This window comes from Coloeus monedula, assembly GCF_965178545.1.
Source record: "Coloeus monedula genome assembly, chromosome: 35".
Taxonomy (NCBI): Eukaryota; Metazoa; Chordata; class Aves; order Passeriformes; family Corvidae; genus Coloeus; species Coloeus monedula.
Window position 1 is genome coordinate 2780294 of NC_138815.1, and position 16300 is coordinate 2796593.

Here is a 16300-nt window from a genome sequence, read left to right on the forward strand (position 1 = left end):
TCCCAGTGTCCCTCCCAGTGTCCCCAAGAAACCCAAACGCTCTCGGTTCGCTCTCAGCTTTATTTGAACGTCCCCGGGGTGTCCCCGAGGTGTCCCTGGGGTGTCCCCAGGGTGTCCCCGGGGTGTCCCCGAGGTGTCCCCGGGGTGTCACTTGTAGAACTCGTGTTCCTGCTCGTCCTTCTTGATGACGGTCTTGTAGGCCTTCTCGAAGTCCTTGGCCAGCACGATGTACCTGTTCTCCCTGACCGCCAGCATGCCGCCCTGGCGACGGCACCACCGCGGTCACCTGGCTCGTCTGGGACACCTGGGTGCCACCTGGGTGCCACCTGGGTGCCAACTGGGGCACCTACACTGAGCTACAGCCACACCTGTGCCACCTGAATCACCTGGGTGCCACCTGTGTCACCTACACTGAGCTACAGCTACACCTGTGCCACCTGAATTACCTGGGTGCCACCTGTGTCACCTACACTGAGCTACAGCCACACCTGTGCCACCTGAATCACCTGGGTGCCACCTGTGTCACCTACACTGAGCTACAGCCACACCTGTGCCACCTGAATCACCTGGGTGCCACCTGTGTCACCTACACTGAGCTACAGCTACACCTGTGCCACCTGAATCACCTGGGTGTCACCTGAATCACCTGGGTGGCACCTGGGGCACCTACACTGAGCTACAGCCACACCTGTGCCACCTGAATCACCTGGGTGGCACCTGAGTCACCTACACTGAGCTACAGCCACACCTGTGCCACCTCTGAATCACCTGGGTGGCACCTGAGTCACCTACACTGAGCTACAGCCACACCTGTGCCACCTGAATCACCTGGGTGCCACCTGTGTCACCTACACTGAGCTACAGCTACACCTGTGCCACCTGAATTACCTGGGTGCCACCTGTGTCACCTACACTGAGCTACAGCCACACCTGTGCCACCTGAATCACCTGGGTGCCACCTGTGTCACCTACACTGAGCTACAGCTACACCTGTGCCACCTGAATCACCTGGGTGTCACCTGAATCACCTGGGTGGCACCTGGGGCACCTACACTGAGCTACAGCCACACCTGTGCCACCTGAATCACCTGGGTGGCACCTGAGTCACCTACACTGAGCTACAGCCACACCTGTGCCACCTCTGAATCACCTGGGTGGCACCTGAGTCACCTACACTGAGCTACAGCCACACCTGTGCCACCTGAATCACCTGGGTGGCACCTGGGGCACCTACACTGAGCTACAGCTACACCTGTGCCACCTGAATCACCTGGGTGGCACTTGGGTCACCTCCAGTGAGCTACAGCTACACCTGTGCCACCTGAATCACCTGGGTGCCACCTGTGTCACCTACACTGAGCTACAGCCACACCTGTGCCACCTGAGTCACCTGGGTGGCACCTGGGTCACCTACACTGAGCTACAGCCACACCTGAATCACCTGGGTGGCACCTGGGGCACCTACACTGAGCTACAGCCACACCTGTGCCACCTCTGAATCACCTGGGTGGCACCTGGGTGCCACCTGTGTCACCTACACTGAGCTACAGCCACACCTGTGCCACCTGAATCACCTGGGTGCCACCTGGGGCACCTACACTGAGCTACAGCCACACCTGTGCCACCTGAATCACCTGGGTGCCACCTGAGTGTCATCTGGGACACCTCCACTGAGCTACAGCTACACCTGGGTGGCACCTGAGTGTCACCTGGGTCACCTGGGTGGCACCTGGGTGGCACCTGGGTCACACTTGGGCACCTACAGCCACCCCAGGGCCGTGGCGACGAGTCCCCAGGGTGTCACCTGTGTCACCCCCAGCCCACGGGCACAGGTCACCTGTACTCCCCCACGGCTACCTGTGTCCCTTGGCACGCGTCTCACCTGTCCCCAGGTGTGCCCAGGTGTGCCCAGGTGCCCCCAGCTGTCCCCAGGTGCCCCCAGGTACCTCCCAGGTGCCCCCAGGTGCCCCCAGGTGCCCCCAGCTGTCCCCAGGTACCTCCCAGGTGTCCCCAGGTGCCCCCCACGTGTCCCCAGGTGTGCCCAGGTGCCCCCAGGTGCCCCCCAGGTGCCCCCAGGTGCCCCCAGGTGCCCCCAGCTGTCCCCAGGTACCTCCCAGGTGCCCCCAGGTGCTCCCCACGTGTCCCCAGGTACCTCCCAGGTGCCCCCAGGTGCCCCCCAGGTGTCCCCGCTCACCTCCTGGCAGATGGAGTTGATGTCGGCCCCCGAGATCTTGTCCGGCCGTGCCACGTCTGGGCCAGGAGTCAAGGCAACGCCTCAGGTGTGCCCAGGTGTGCCCAGGTGTGCCCAGGTGTGTCCCCAAGTTACCCCCAGAACCCCAGGTGTGCCCCCAGCCCCCCCAGGTGTGCCCAGGTGCTGGATACAATCCTCCAGGTGTGCCCAGGTGTCCCCAGCTGTGCCCAGGTGTGTTCCCAGCCCCCCCAGGTGCCCCCCAGGTGCCCCCAGGTGCCCCCCAGGTGCCCCCCAGGTGCCCCCCGGTGCCGGATACAATCCTCCAGGTCCACCTCCTCGGACAGGTTCATCTTGCCGGTGATGGTGGAGAAGATGAGGCGCTTCTGGCGCCGGTCGGGCAGCGGGAACTCGATCTTGCGGTCCAGGCGGCCGGGCCGCAGCAGCGCCGGGTCCAGCGTGTCCGCGCGGTTGGTGGCCATGATCACCTGGGCACAGGGCGAGGGCTCAGGGGCACACCTGGGCACACCCGGGCACACCTGGGCACGCCCTGAGCCCTCCAAGATCCACCCAGGACCACCCAAATCCATGGAAACCCCAAAATTCCTGACCCAGCTGTGCCCAGGTGTGCCCAGGTTGGTGGCCATGATCACCTGGGCACAGGGCGAGGGCTCAGGGGCACACCTGGGCACACCTGGGCACACCTGGGCATGCCCTGAGCCCTCCAAGATCTACCCAGGACCACCCAGATCCATGGAAACCCCAAAATTCCTGACCCAGCTGTGCCCAGGTTGGTGGCCACGATCACCTGGGCACATGGGGAGGGCTCAGGGCACACCTGGGCACACCTGGGAACCCCCAGGACACCCAAGAACCCCAAAATTCCTGACCCAGCTGTGCCCAGGTTGGTGGCCATGATCACCTGGGCACATGGGGGGGGCTCAGGGGCACACCTGGGCACACCTGGGCACACCTGGGCATGCCCTGAGCCCTCCAAGATCCACCCAGGACCACCCAAATCCATGGAAACCCCAAAATTCCTGACCCAGCTGTACCCAGGTTGGTGGCCATGATCACCTGGGCACATGGGGAGGGCTCAGGGCACACCTGGGCACACCCAGGCACACCCGGGCACACCTGGGCACACGTGGGCGCACCTTGACGTTGACGTTCTGGTCGAAGCCGTCCATCTGGTTCAGCAGCTCCAGGAGGATCCGTTGGACCTCGCGGTCGGCTTGGGGTGAAAAACGGCGATTTCGGGGCTTCCGGGAGGCGGCGACGGCGGCCAAGGCCGAGCCCGGCAGCACCCAAAGGCCCAGAGCCCACCCAGGTGGCCCCAAACCCCACCCAGGTGGCCCCAAACCCCACCCAGGTGGCCTCAAATCCCACCCAGGTGGCCCCAAACCTCACCCAGGTGGCCCCAAACCCCACCCAGGTGGCCCCAATCCTCACCCAGGTGGCCCCAATCCCACCCAGGGGTCCCAAATCCCCACCCAGGTGGCCCCAAACCCCACCCAGGTGGCCCCAAACGTCACCCAGGTGTCCTCAACCCCACCCAGGTGGCCCCAAACACCACCCAGGTGTCCTCAACCCCACCCAGGTGTCCTCAACCCCACCCAGGTGGCCCCAAACCCCACCCAGGTGTCCTCAATCCCACCCAGGTGTCCCTGACCTTCACCCTGAGGTTCTCCAGAACGTTCCTCACCCCCAAATCCCACCCAAATCCCACCCAAAACCACCCCAAACCCCCCAAATTTGACCCCAAACCCCCCAAACTTAACCCCAACTGGGATCCCTCCCCAATTTGGGGATCCCTGAACTCCTCCCAAATCCCAGGACCACCCAAAGGATCCCCAAACCCCACCTTGGTCTTCACCCTCAGGTTCTCCAGAAGGTTCCTCACCCCCAAATCCCACCCAAAACCACCCCAAACCCCCCAAACTTGAGCCCAACTGGGCCCCCTCCCCAATTTGGGGATCCCTGAACCCCTCCCAAACCCCAGGACCACCCAAAGGATCCCCAAACCCCACCTTGGCCTTCACCCTCAGGTTCTCCAGAAGGTTCCTCACCCCCAAATCCCACCCAAAACCACCCCAAACCCCCCAAAATTTGACCCCAAACTCCCCAAACTTGAGCCCAACTGGGCCCCCTCCCCAATTTGGGGATCCCTGAACCCCTCCCAAATCCCAGGACCACCCAAAGGATCCCCAAACCCCACCTTGGCCTTCACCCTCAGGTTCTCCAGAAGGTTCCTCACCCCCAAATCCCACCCAAAACCACCCCAAACCCCCCAAAATTTGACCCCAAACTCCCCAAACTTGAGCCCAACTGGGCCCCCTCCCCAATTTGGGGATCCCTGAACCCCTCCCAAATCCCAGGACCACCCAAAGGATCCCCAAACCCCACCTTGGTCTTCACCCTCAGGTTCTCCAGAAGGTTCCTCACCCCCAAATCCCATCCAAAACCACCCCAAACCCCCCGAAATTTGACCCCAAACCCCCCAAACTTGAGCCCAACTGGGCCCCCTCCCCGACGTGGGGGTCCCGGCCCCTCACCCCCGGTCTGGGCGTCGAAGCGCTTGGTGGCGATGGCGTCGATCTCGTCGATGAAGATGATGGCGGGCGCGTTCTCCTTGGCCAGGCGGAAGACGTCGCGCACCATCCGCGGGCCCTCGCCCAGGTACTTCTGCACGAACTCGGAGCCCACCACGCGGATGAAGGCGGCTGCGGAAAACCCCAAAAATCCCACCAGGAACCCCAAAATCCCACTGGGAACCCGTGGAGATGGCGAAGAACCACAAAAATCCCACCGGGAACCCCCAAAAATCACACCGGGAACCGCAAAAATCCCACCAGGAACCCCCAAAATCCCACTGGGAACCCATGGAGATGGCGAAGAACCACAAAAATCCCACCGGGAACCCCCAAAAATCCCATCAGGAACCCCCAAAATCCCACCAGGAACACCAAAAATCCCATCGGGAACCCCAAAATCCCACTGGGAACCCGTGGAGATGGCGAAGAACCACAAAAATCCCATCGGGAACCCCCAAAAATCACACTGGGAACCGCAAAAATCCCATCGGGAACCCCAAAAATCCCATCGGGAACCCCAAAAATCACACCGGGAACCCCCAAAAATCCCACCGGGAACCCCCAAAAATCCCATCGGGAACCCCAAAATCCCACTGGGAACCCGTGGAGATGGCGAAGAACCACAAAAATCCCACCGGGAACCCCCAAAAATCCCATCGGGAACCCCAAAATCCCACCAGGAACCGCAAAAATCCCATCGGGAACCCCAAAAATCCCACTGGGAACCCCAAAAATCCCATCGGGAACCCCCAAAATCCCACCGGGAACCCCAAAATCCCACTGGGAACCCGTGGAGATGGCGAAGAACCACAAAAATCCCACCGGGAACCCCCAAAAATCCCATCGGGAACCCCCAAAAATCACATCGGGAACCCCAAAAATCCCATCGGGAACCCCAAAAATCCCATCGGGAACCCATGGAGATGGCAAAGAACCACAAAAATCCCACCGGGAACCCCAAAATCCCACCGGGAACCGCAAAAATCCCACTGGGAACCCCAAAAATCCCATCGGGAACCCCCAAAATCCCACTGGGAACCCCCAAAATCCCACTGGGAACCCCCAAAAATCCCATCGGGAACCCCCAAAATCCCACTGGGAACCCGTGGAGATGGCAAAGAACCCAAAAAATCCCATCGGGAACCCCCAAAAATCCCATCAGGAACCCCCAAAATCCCACCAGGAACCCCCAAAATCCCACCAGGAACCCCAAAATCCCACTGGGAACCCGTGGAGATGGCGAAGAACCCCAAAAATCCCATCGGGAACCCCCAAAATCCCACCGGGAACCCCCAAAAATCACACTGGGAACCGCCAAAAATCCCACCAGGAACCCCCAAAAATCCCACTGGGACTCCATGAACAGCACCAGGAACTCCAAAACATCTCCAGGAACCCCAAAAATCCCACCAGGAACCCCAAAAATCCCACCGGGAGCCCTAAAATCCCACTCGGAACTCCAAAATCCAACCAGGAACCCATGGAGAGCACCAGGAACCTCAAAAAACCCACTGGGAACCCCAAAAATCCCACTGGGAATCCATGAACAGCACCAGAAACTCCAAAACATCTCCAGAAATCCTAAAATCCCACCAGGAACCTCAAAAATCCCACCGGGAGCCCTAAAATCCCACTGGAAACCACAAAAAATCCCACTGGGAACCCCCAAAATCCCACCAGGAACCCATAGAGAGCACCAGGAACTCCAAAAATCCCACTGGGAGCCCCTAAAATCCCACCAGGAACCCCAAAATCCAACCAGGAACCCATGGAGAGCACCAGGAACCCCAAAACATCTCCAGGAACCCCAAAAATCCCACTGGGAACCCCAAAAATCCCACTGGGAATCCATGGAGAGCACCAGGAACCCCCAAAAATCCCACCAGGAACCCCAAAATCCCACCGGGAACCCCAAAAATCCCACTGGGAATCCATGGAGAGCACCAGGAACCCCCAAAAATCCCACCAGGAACCCCAAAACCACCACCAGGAACCCCAAAAATCCCACCAGGAACCCCCAAAATCCCACTGGGAACCCATGGAGAGCACCAGGAACTCCCCCAAAATCCCACCAGGAACTCCCAAAACCCCACCAGGAACCTTTGGAGACCCCCAGGACCTCACGGAACCCCTCACCCCCACCCCATCCCCCACCTCCATCCCAAAGTTCTCCAGAAGGTTCCTCACCCCCAACCCCTCCCCCCCCCCCCACCCCGGGACACCCCAACCCCCACCCTGGGGGTCTCCAGCTGCCCCCCAACCCCTCCCCAAACCCCAGGACCACCCAAGGTGTCCCCAAACCCCCCCCCAGATGCTCCTTGACCTCCAGCCTGAAGTTCTCCAGAACGTTCCTCACCCCAAAAACCCACCAACGCCCCCCCCCCCCAAACCAGGACACCCCAACCCCCACCCTGGGGGTGTCCAGGTGGTCCCCGAGCCCCACCCAAAGCCCCCCGAGACCCCTGCGAGCCCCCCAGGAGCTCACCCGTGGTGTGGTGGGCCACGGCCTTGGCCAGCATGGTCTTGCCGCAGCCGGGGGGGCCGTACATGAGCACCCCCCGGGGGGGGTCGATGCCGATCTGGGGAGGGGGAGGGGACGCGGGTGAGGTCACCTGGAGGTCCCCGAGGTCACCTGGAGGTCCCCTGGAGGTCCCCTGGAGGTCCCACCTGTTTGTAGAGCTCGAAGTGGGTGAGGGGCAGCTCGACGGCCTCGCGCACCTCCTGCTTCTGGATGTCCATGCCGCCGATGTCGGCGTACACCACGTCCGGCTTCTGGTCTGGGGGGGGGCAGCCGGGGGTCAGCTGGGGGCTACTGGGACCAGTTTGGGTCAACTGGGGGATACTGGGACCAGTTCGGGTCAATTGGGGGCTACTGGGATCAACTGGGATCAACTGGGATCAACTGGAGTCAACTGGGGTCAATGGCAGTCAACAGCGCTTGACCAAGGGTTGACCAAGAAGCCACCACCACGTCCGGCTTCTGGTCTGAGGGGGCAGCCGGGGGTCAGCTGGGGGCTACTGGGACCAGTTTAGGTCAACTGGGGGATACTGGGACCAGTTCGGTTCAACTGGGGGCTACTGGGATCAACTGGGATGAACTGGGCTCAACTGGAGTCAATGGCAGTCAATAGTGGTTGACCAAGGGTTGACCAAGAAGTCACCACCACGTCCGGCTTCTGGTCTGAGGGGGCAGCCGGGGGTCAGCTGAGGGCTACTGGGACCAGTTTGGGTCAACTGGGGGATACTGGGACCAGTTTGGGTCAACTGGGGGCTACTGGGATCAACTGGGATGAACTGGGCTCAACTGGAGTCAACTGGGGTCAATGGCAGTCAACAGTGGTTGACCAAGGGTTGACCAAGAAGTCACCACCACGTCCGGCTTCTGGTCTGAGGGGGCAGCCGGGGGTCAGCTGGGGGCTACTGGGACCAGTTTGGGTCAACTGGGGGCTACTGGGATCAACTGGGATGAACTGGGCTCAACTGGAGTCAACTGGGGTCAATGGTGGTCAACAGCGCTTGACCAAGGGTTGACCAAGAAGCCACCACCATGTCCGGCTTCTGGTCTGGGGGGGCAGCCGGGGGTCAGCTGGGGGCTACTGGGACCAGTTTAGGTCAACTGGGGGATACTGGGACCAGTTCAGGTCAACTGGGGGCTACTGGGATCAACTGGGATGAACTGGGCTCAACTGGAGTCAACTGGGGTCAATGGCAGTCAACAGTGGTTGACCAAGGGTTGACCAAGAAGTCACCACCACGTCCGGCTTCTGGTCTGAGGGGGCAGCCGGGGGTCAGCTGAGGGCTACTGGGACCAGTTTGGGTCAACTGGGGGATACTGGGACCAGTTCGGGTCAACTGGGGGCTACTGGGATCAACTGGGATGAACTGGGCTCAACTGGAGTCAACTGGGGTCAATGGCGGTCAACAGTGGTTGACCAAGGGTTGACCAAGAAGTCACCACCACGTCCGGCTTCTGGTCTGAGGGGGCAGCCGGGGGTCAGCTGGGGGCTACTGGGACCAGTTTGGGTCAACTGGGGGATACTGGGACCAGCTTGGGTCAACTGGGGGCTACTGGGATCAACTGGGATGAACTGGGATCAACTGGAGTCAACTGGGGTCAATGGCAGTCAACAGTGGTTGACCAAGGGTTGACCAAGAAGTCACCACCACGTCCGGCTTCTGGTCTGAGGGGGCAGCCAGGGGTCAGCTGGGGGCTACTGGGACCAGTTTGGGTCAACTGGGGGATACTGGGATCAACTGGGATGAACTGGGCTCAACTGGAGTCAACTGGGGTCAATGGTGGTCAACAGCGCTTGACCAAGGGTTGACCAAGAAACCACCACCATGTCCAGCTTCTGGTCTGGGGGGGCAGCCGGGGGTCAGCTGGGGGCTACTGGGACCAGTTTAGGTCAACTGGGGGATACTGGGACCAGTTCAGGTCAACTGGGGGCTACTGGGATCAACTGGGATGAACTGGGCTCAACTGGAGTCAACTGGGGTCAATGGCAGTCAACAGTGGTTGACCAAGGGTTGACCAAGAAACCACCACCATGTCCAGCTTCTGGTCTGGGGGGGCAGCCGGGGGTCAGCTGGGGGCTACTGGGACCAGTTTGGGTCAACTGGGGGATACTGGGACCAGTTCGGGTCAATTGGGGGCTACTGGGACCAGTTTGGATCAACTGGGGGCTACTGGGACCAGTTCAGGTCAATTGGAGTCAATCAAAGTCAACTGGGACCAACTGGGGTCAACTGGGAGCTACTGAAACCAGTTCAGGTCAGCTGGAGTCAAACTGGGACCAACTGGGATCAACTGGGATCAACTGGGAACAACCCCAGGTGCGCCCAGGTGATGTTTGATGACCCCAAGATGACTCCAACCAACATCTCGTGACCTTATGATGACCCCATGATGACCCCAAACGATGTTTTATGGACCCCAGGAGCCGTTTCACAACCCCAGGTGTGCCCAGGTGTGCCCAGGTGTGCCCAGGTGAGCCCAGGTGATGTTTGATGACCCCAAGATGACTCCAACCAACATTTCATAAACCCAAATTACCGCAAATTATCCCAAATTACCCCAAATGATCCCAAACAACGTTTTACGGACCCCAGGAGCCGTTTCACAACCCCAGGTGTGCCCGGGTCACCCCAGGTGCACCCAGGCGATGTTTGATGACCCCAAGATGACTCCAACCAATGTTCCATGACCCCAAATGACCCCAAATGACTTTTTAGGGACCCCAGGAGCCAGGTGCCCAGGTGCCCAGGAGCCCAGGTGAGCCCAGGTGCGCCCAGGTGCGCCCAGGTGACGTTTGATGACCCCAAGATGACTCCAACCAACATTTCGTGACCTTATGATGACCCCATGATGACCCCAAATGACCCCAAATGACGTTTTATGGACCCCAGGAGCCGTTTCACGACCCCAGGTGAGCCCAGGTGACGTTTGATGACCCCAAGATGACTCCAACCAACATTTCGTGACCTTATGATGACCCCATGATGACCCCAAGTGACGTTTTATGGACCCCAGGAGCCGTTTCGCGACCCCAGGTGCGCCCAGGTGCGCCCAAATGACCCCAGGTGCACCCAAATGACCCCAGGTGCACCCAGGTGATGTTTGATGACCCCAAGATGACTCCAACCAATGTTCCATGACCCCAAATGACCCCAAATGACTTTTTAGGGACCCCAGGAGCCAGGTGCCCAGGTGCCCAGGAGCCCAGGTGAGCCCAGGTGTGCCCAGGTGAGCCCAGGTGACGTTTGATGACCCCAAGATGACTCCAACCAACATCTCATGACCCCAAATTACCCCAAATGACCCCAAACAACATTTTATGGACCCCAGGAGCCGTTTCGCGACCCCAGGTGTGCCCAGGTGAGCCCAGGTGACGTTTGATGACCCCAAGATGACTCCAACCAACATCTCATGACCCCAAATTACCCCAAACAACATTTTATGGACCCCAGGAGCCGTTTCGCGACCCCAGGTGCGCCTAGGTGATGTTTGATGACCCCAAGATGACTCCAACCAACATTCCATGGCCCCGTGATGACCCCAAGTGACGTTTTATGGAGCCCAGGAGCCGTTTCGCGACCCCAGGTGCGCCCAGGTGGCCTCACCTGAGGTGAGCATCATGATGCTGCTGTCGGCCTCGGGCGGCAGGACGTCCACCAGGGCGTTGCTGTGCTTGTGCAGCGCCACCGACGCGTTGGGCTTGAGCAGCTCGCGGTCGATGGTGCTCAGGATGCGCACGTAGTAGTTGGAACCTGCCGGGGACACACCTGGGGCTCACCTGGGGCTCACCTGGGGCTCACCTGGGGCAGGTGAGAGCTCGGGAACCCGGCCCGGGCGCAGCCGCGCTCAGCGCCAGGCCTTGGGTGGGCGTCTACGGCCCGGGAAGTTCCATCGCCACGTCCTCACCACGCCCAGGTGACCCCAAGGTGACCTCTCAGGTGTTCCTCAGGTGTGTCCCAACCTCCCCTGGTCACTCGTGGTCATCTCCACACCTTCCCTGTCCATCCCAGTGTCCACAACAGGGTCGGTTTTGTGTCCTCACCATACCCAGGTGACCCCCAGGTGACCCCACCTCACCTGCTCACTTGTGGTCACCTCTAAGTTTTGTATTCATCTCATCTGGTCACTTGCGGTCATCTCCAGACCTTCCCTGCCCATCCCAGTGTCCACAAAAGCTCCATCCCCACGTCCTCACCACCCCCAGGTGACCCCTCAGGTGTCCCTCAGGTGTGTCCCAACCTCCCCTGGTCACTTGTGGTCACCTCTAAATTCTGTGTCCACCTCACCTGGTCACTCGTGGTCATCTCCAGACCTTCCCTGTCCATCCCAGTGTCCACAACAGGGTCGCTTTTGTGTCCTCACCACCGCCAGGTGACCCCAAGGTGACCCCACCTCACCTGGTCACTTGTGGTCACCTCTAAATTCTGTGTCCACCTCACCTGGTCACTTGCAGTCATCTCCAGACCTTCCCTGTCCATCCCAATGTCCACAACAGCTCCACCCCCACGTCCTCACCACCCCCAGGTGACCCCCAAGTGACCTCACAGGTGACCCTCAACCTCACCTGGGTGACCACATCTCACCTGGTCATCTCTAAACTGTGTCCACTCACCTGTGCTGCACCTCACACTGACCACGGTCTGGTCAGCAGCCTCCGATGACCAACGGGACACTCCCAACCCCTGTCCCCACCTGTCCCAGGTACCTCCAGGTGTGCCCAGGTGTGTGCCCAGGTGTCTCACCTGTGGTGGAGCCCACGATGGCCGTGTTCTGGTCGACGGCCTCGAGGAACTGCCCGATGACCAGCGGGATGCTCTGGATGCGCTTGACCTCCTCCTGGGCGTGCAGGAACTCCTTCTTGAGGTTCCTCTGCTCGTCCTTGATGTACTCCTCCTGCACCTCCAGGAACTCCAGCTCCTGCTGCAGCTTCTGCAGGTGCGACAGGTGAGACACGTGAGACACCTGAGGGACACCTGGGACACCTGAGGGACACCTGGGACACCTGAGGGACATCAGGGACACCTGAGGGACACCTGAGGGACACCTGAGGGACACCTGAGGGACATCGGGGACACGGCAGGGGCCCAGCTCCTCCTGCACCTCCAGGAACTCCAGCTCCTGCTGCAGCTTCTGCAGGTGCGACAGGTGAGACAGGTGAGGGACACCTGAGGGACACCTGGGACACCTGAGGGACATCAGGGACACCTGAGGGACACCTGGGACACCTGAGGGACACCTGGGACACCTGAGGGACAGCTGAGGGACACCTGAGGGACATCAAGGACACCTGGGACACCTGAGGGACACCTGAGGGACACCTGAGGGACACCTGGGACACCTGAGGGACACCAGGGACACCTGAGGGACACCTGAGGGACACCTGAGGGACATCAGGGACACCTGGGACACCTGAGGGACACCAGGGACACCTGAGGGACACCTGAGACACCTGAGGGACACCTGGGACACCTGAGGGACATCGGGGACACCTGAGGGACACCTGGGACACCTGAGGGACATCAGGGACACCTGAGGGACACCTGAGGGACACCTGAGGGACATCGGGGACACGGCAGGGGCCCAGCTCCTCCTGCACCTCCAGGAACTCCAGCTCCTGCTGCAGCTTCTGCAGGTGCGACAGGTGAGACAGGTGAGGGACACCTGAGGGACACCTGGGACACCTGAGGGACACCTGGGACACCTGAGGGACATCAGGGACACCTGAGGGACATCGGGGACACCTGAGGGACACCTGGGACACCTGAGGGACACCTGAGGGACACCTGAGGGACATCAGGGACACCTGAGGGACACCTGGGACACCTGAGGGACACCTAAGGGATACCTGAGGGACATCAGGGACACCTGGGACACCTGAGGGACACCTAAGGGACACCTGAGGGACATCGGGGACACCTGAGGGACACCTGAGGGACAGCTGGGACACCTGGGACACCTGAGGGACACCTGAGGGACACCTGGGACACCTGGGACACCTGAGGGACACCTGGGACACCTGGGACACCTGAGGGACACCTGAGGGACACCTGGGACACCTGAGGGACACCTGAGGGACATCAGGGACACCTGAGGGACACCTGGGACACCTGAGGGACATCAGGGACACCTGGGACACCTGAGGGACACCTGAGGAACATCGGGGACACGGCAGGGACCCAGCTCCTCCTGCACCTCCAGGAACTTCAGTTCCTGCAGGTGACCCCAGGTGTGCCCCAGCTGACCCCAGGTGACCCCAAGTGTGCCCAGGTGACCCCAGGTGTGCCCAGGTGTGCCCAGGTGACCCCAGGTGTGCCCAGGTGACCCCAGGTGTGCCCAGGTGTGCCCAGGTGACCCCAGGTGTGCCCAGGTGACCCCAAGTGTGCCCAGGTGACCCCAGGTGTGCCCAGGTGACCCCAGGTGACCCCAGGTGTGCCCAGGTGTGCCCAGGTGTGCCCAGGTGTCACCTGGGGGCCATCAGGGCCCCGCAGGGGGCGAGGTCCCCCCTGGTCCCGGGGCTTCGTTGCACCTGGAGCTGCTCCCGGCTGCGTTTGGCCCCTGGAGGTTCGACCTGGGCCTTGTCTCACCTGGAATTTCCCACCTGGAATTTCTCACCTGGAATTTCCCACCTGGAATTTCTCACCTGGAATTTCTCACCTGGAATTTCCCACCTGGAATTTCCCCACCTGGAATTCCCCACCTGGAATTTCTCACCTGGAATTCCCCACCTGGAATTTCTCACCTGGAATTTCCCACCTGGAATTTCTCACCTGGAATTTCTCACCTGGAATTTCCCACCTGGAATTTCCCCACCTGGAATTCCCCACCTGGAATTTCTCACCTGGAATTCCCCACCTGGAATTTCTCACCTGGAATTTCTCACCTGGAATTTCCCACCTGGATTCCCTCACCTGGGATTTCTCACCTGGAATTTCTCACCTGGAATTCCCCACCTGGAATTTCCCCACCTGGAATTCCCCACCTGGAATCTCTCACCTGGAATTTCCCACCTGGAATTTCCCCACCTGGGATTTCCCACCTGGATTCCCTCACCTGGGATTTCTCACCTGGAATTTCTCACCTGGAATTTCTCCCACCTGGAATTTCTCACCTGGAATTTCTCACCTGGAATTTCTCACCTGGAATTTCCCACCTGGAATCCCTCACCTGGGATTTCTCACCTGGAATTTCCCCACCTGGAATTCCCCACCTGGAATTTCCCCACCTGGGATTTCTCACCTGGAATTTCCCACCTGGAATCCCTCACCTGGGATTTCTCACCTGGAATCCCTCACCTGGAATTCCCCACCTGGAATTTCTCACCTGGAATTTCCCCACCTGGAATTCCCCACCTGGAATTTCCCACCTGGAATTTCCCACCTGGAATTTCCCTCACCTGTCCCCCCTCACCTGTCCCAGGTGAGTCTCACCTTGTACCGGCTGTACAGATCCTCCAGGTCCTCAGGCTCCGGCACCAGGAAGGAGAGGCCGGGCGGCTGCCGGGGCGTGGCCGAGGCCGGGACATCGTCCTGGGGGGGACAGGTGAGGGACAGGTGAGACCCCAAAAATTCCCCCCCCAAAATCCCCTTAAAAATCAGCAAAATCAGCCCCAAAATGCTCCAAATCCAGCCCAAAATCATTGAAAAGTGACACAGCGCCCCCTGCTGGACGCACCTGGGGCTGGGACAGGTGAGGGACAGGGGAGCTCAGGGGGGGACAGGTGAGGGACGGGTGAGACCCCAAAAAAACCCCAAAAAACCCCCAAAAAACCCCAAATCCACCCCAAAAATCGCCTTAAAACTGAGCAAAAACGGCCCCAAAATGCTCCAAATCCACCCCAAAACCACCGGGAAACGGCACAGCGCCCCCTGCTGGACGGAGCCGGGACAGGTGAGACCCCAAAAAACCCCCCAAAAAACCAAAATCTCCCCCAAAAAAATCCCCTTAAAAATCAGCAAAAACGGCCCCAAAATGTTCCAAATCCACCCCAAAATCACTGAAAAGTGACACAGCGCCCCCTGCTGGATGCAGCTGGGGCTGGGACGGGTGAGACCCCAAAAAACCCCAAAATCCACCCAAAAAATCGCCTTAAAACTGAGCAAAAACGGCCCCAAAATGCTCCAAATCCACCCCAAAACCACCGGGAAACGGCACAGCGCCCCCTGCTGGACGGAGCCGGCACAGGTGGGGGGGGGGGGGGAGCAACCAAAAACGGGGGGGGGGGGACCCAAAAATGAGGGGGGGGGGCGGAACCACCCAAAAAAAGGGGGGGGGGGGCACCCAAAAATTGGGGTCCGGACCCAAAACCGAAGTGGGGGAGGGGCACCCGAGGGGGCCCTGGGCGGGGCCACGCCCCCATTTTTAGGGGGGGGGTGGGCGTCGCTCCCCCCTCCCCCCCCAGTGGTGCCTCCCAAAGAGGGGGCGGAGCCAAACCCGGAAGTGGGCGGGGCCTGAAGGGGGGCGCTCCCCAAAAGCCCGCGCGGGCCCCTCCCCCCCCCCCGGGGGTCCCTTTGGGGTCCTTTGGGTGCCCCCCCCCCGTTCCCGACCCCCCCCGAGGGTTTTGGGGACCCCCCGGGGGGGTTTTGGGGACCCCCCGGGGCTTTGGGGACCCCCCGGGCCCCTCCCCCCGCACCTGCGGCTTCTCCCCGAGCAGCCCCAGCTCCTCCATCGTGACGGCGCGCGCCGGCAGTGACGTCACACGCGCCCCGGCGCGCCGCGATGACGTCAGGACGTAGCCCCGCCCACGCGGCGGCTGCGGGGCCTGCGCGGCGCTCCCAGTTCGGCCCAGTTCATCCCAGTTCGGCCCAGTGCCCCCCAATCCCCCTCCCAGTGCTCCCAGTCCGGCCCAGTTCGGCCCAGTTCGGCCCAGTTCGGCCCCCCAATCCCCCTCCCAGTGCTCCCAGTTCATCCCAGTTCGGCCCAGTGCCCCCCAATCCCCCTCCCAGTGCTCCCAGTTCGGCCCAGTCCGGCCCAGTGCCCTCCCAGTTCATCCCAGTCCGGCCCAGT

General features: G+C 60.8%; 1 protein-coding gene across 1 annotated transcript; it reads right to left on the minus strand.

Moving 5' to 3' along the window:
* Nucleotides 1-42: 42 nt before the first annotated feature.
* Nucleotides 43-16082, minus strand: PSMC4 (proteasome 26S subunit, ATPase 4). The gene is made up of 11 exons (XM_082299912.1): nt 15927-16082; nt 14725-14823; nt 12040-12226; nt 10903-11049; nt 7450-7559; nt 7268-7361; nt 4744-4911; nt 3346-3422; nt 2508-2676; nt 2195-2250; nt 43-261 (listed from the first exon to the last, which is right to left on the minus strand). The coding sequence occupies exons 1-11, from the start codon at nt 15960-15962 to the stop codon at nt 148-150; spliced, it is 1257 nt and encodes a 418-aa protein (XP_082156038.1). The 5' UTR covers nt 15963-16082; the 3' UTR covers nt 43-147.
* Nucleotides 16083-16300: the final 218 nt, after the last annotated feature.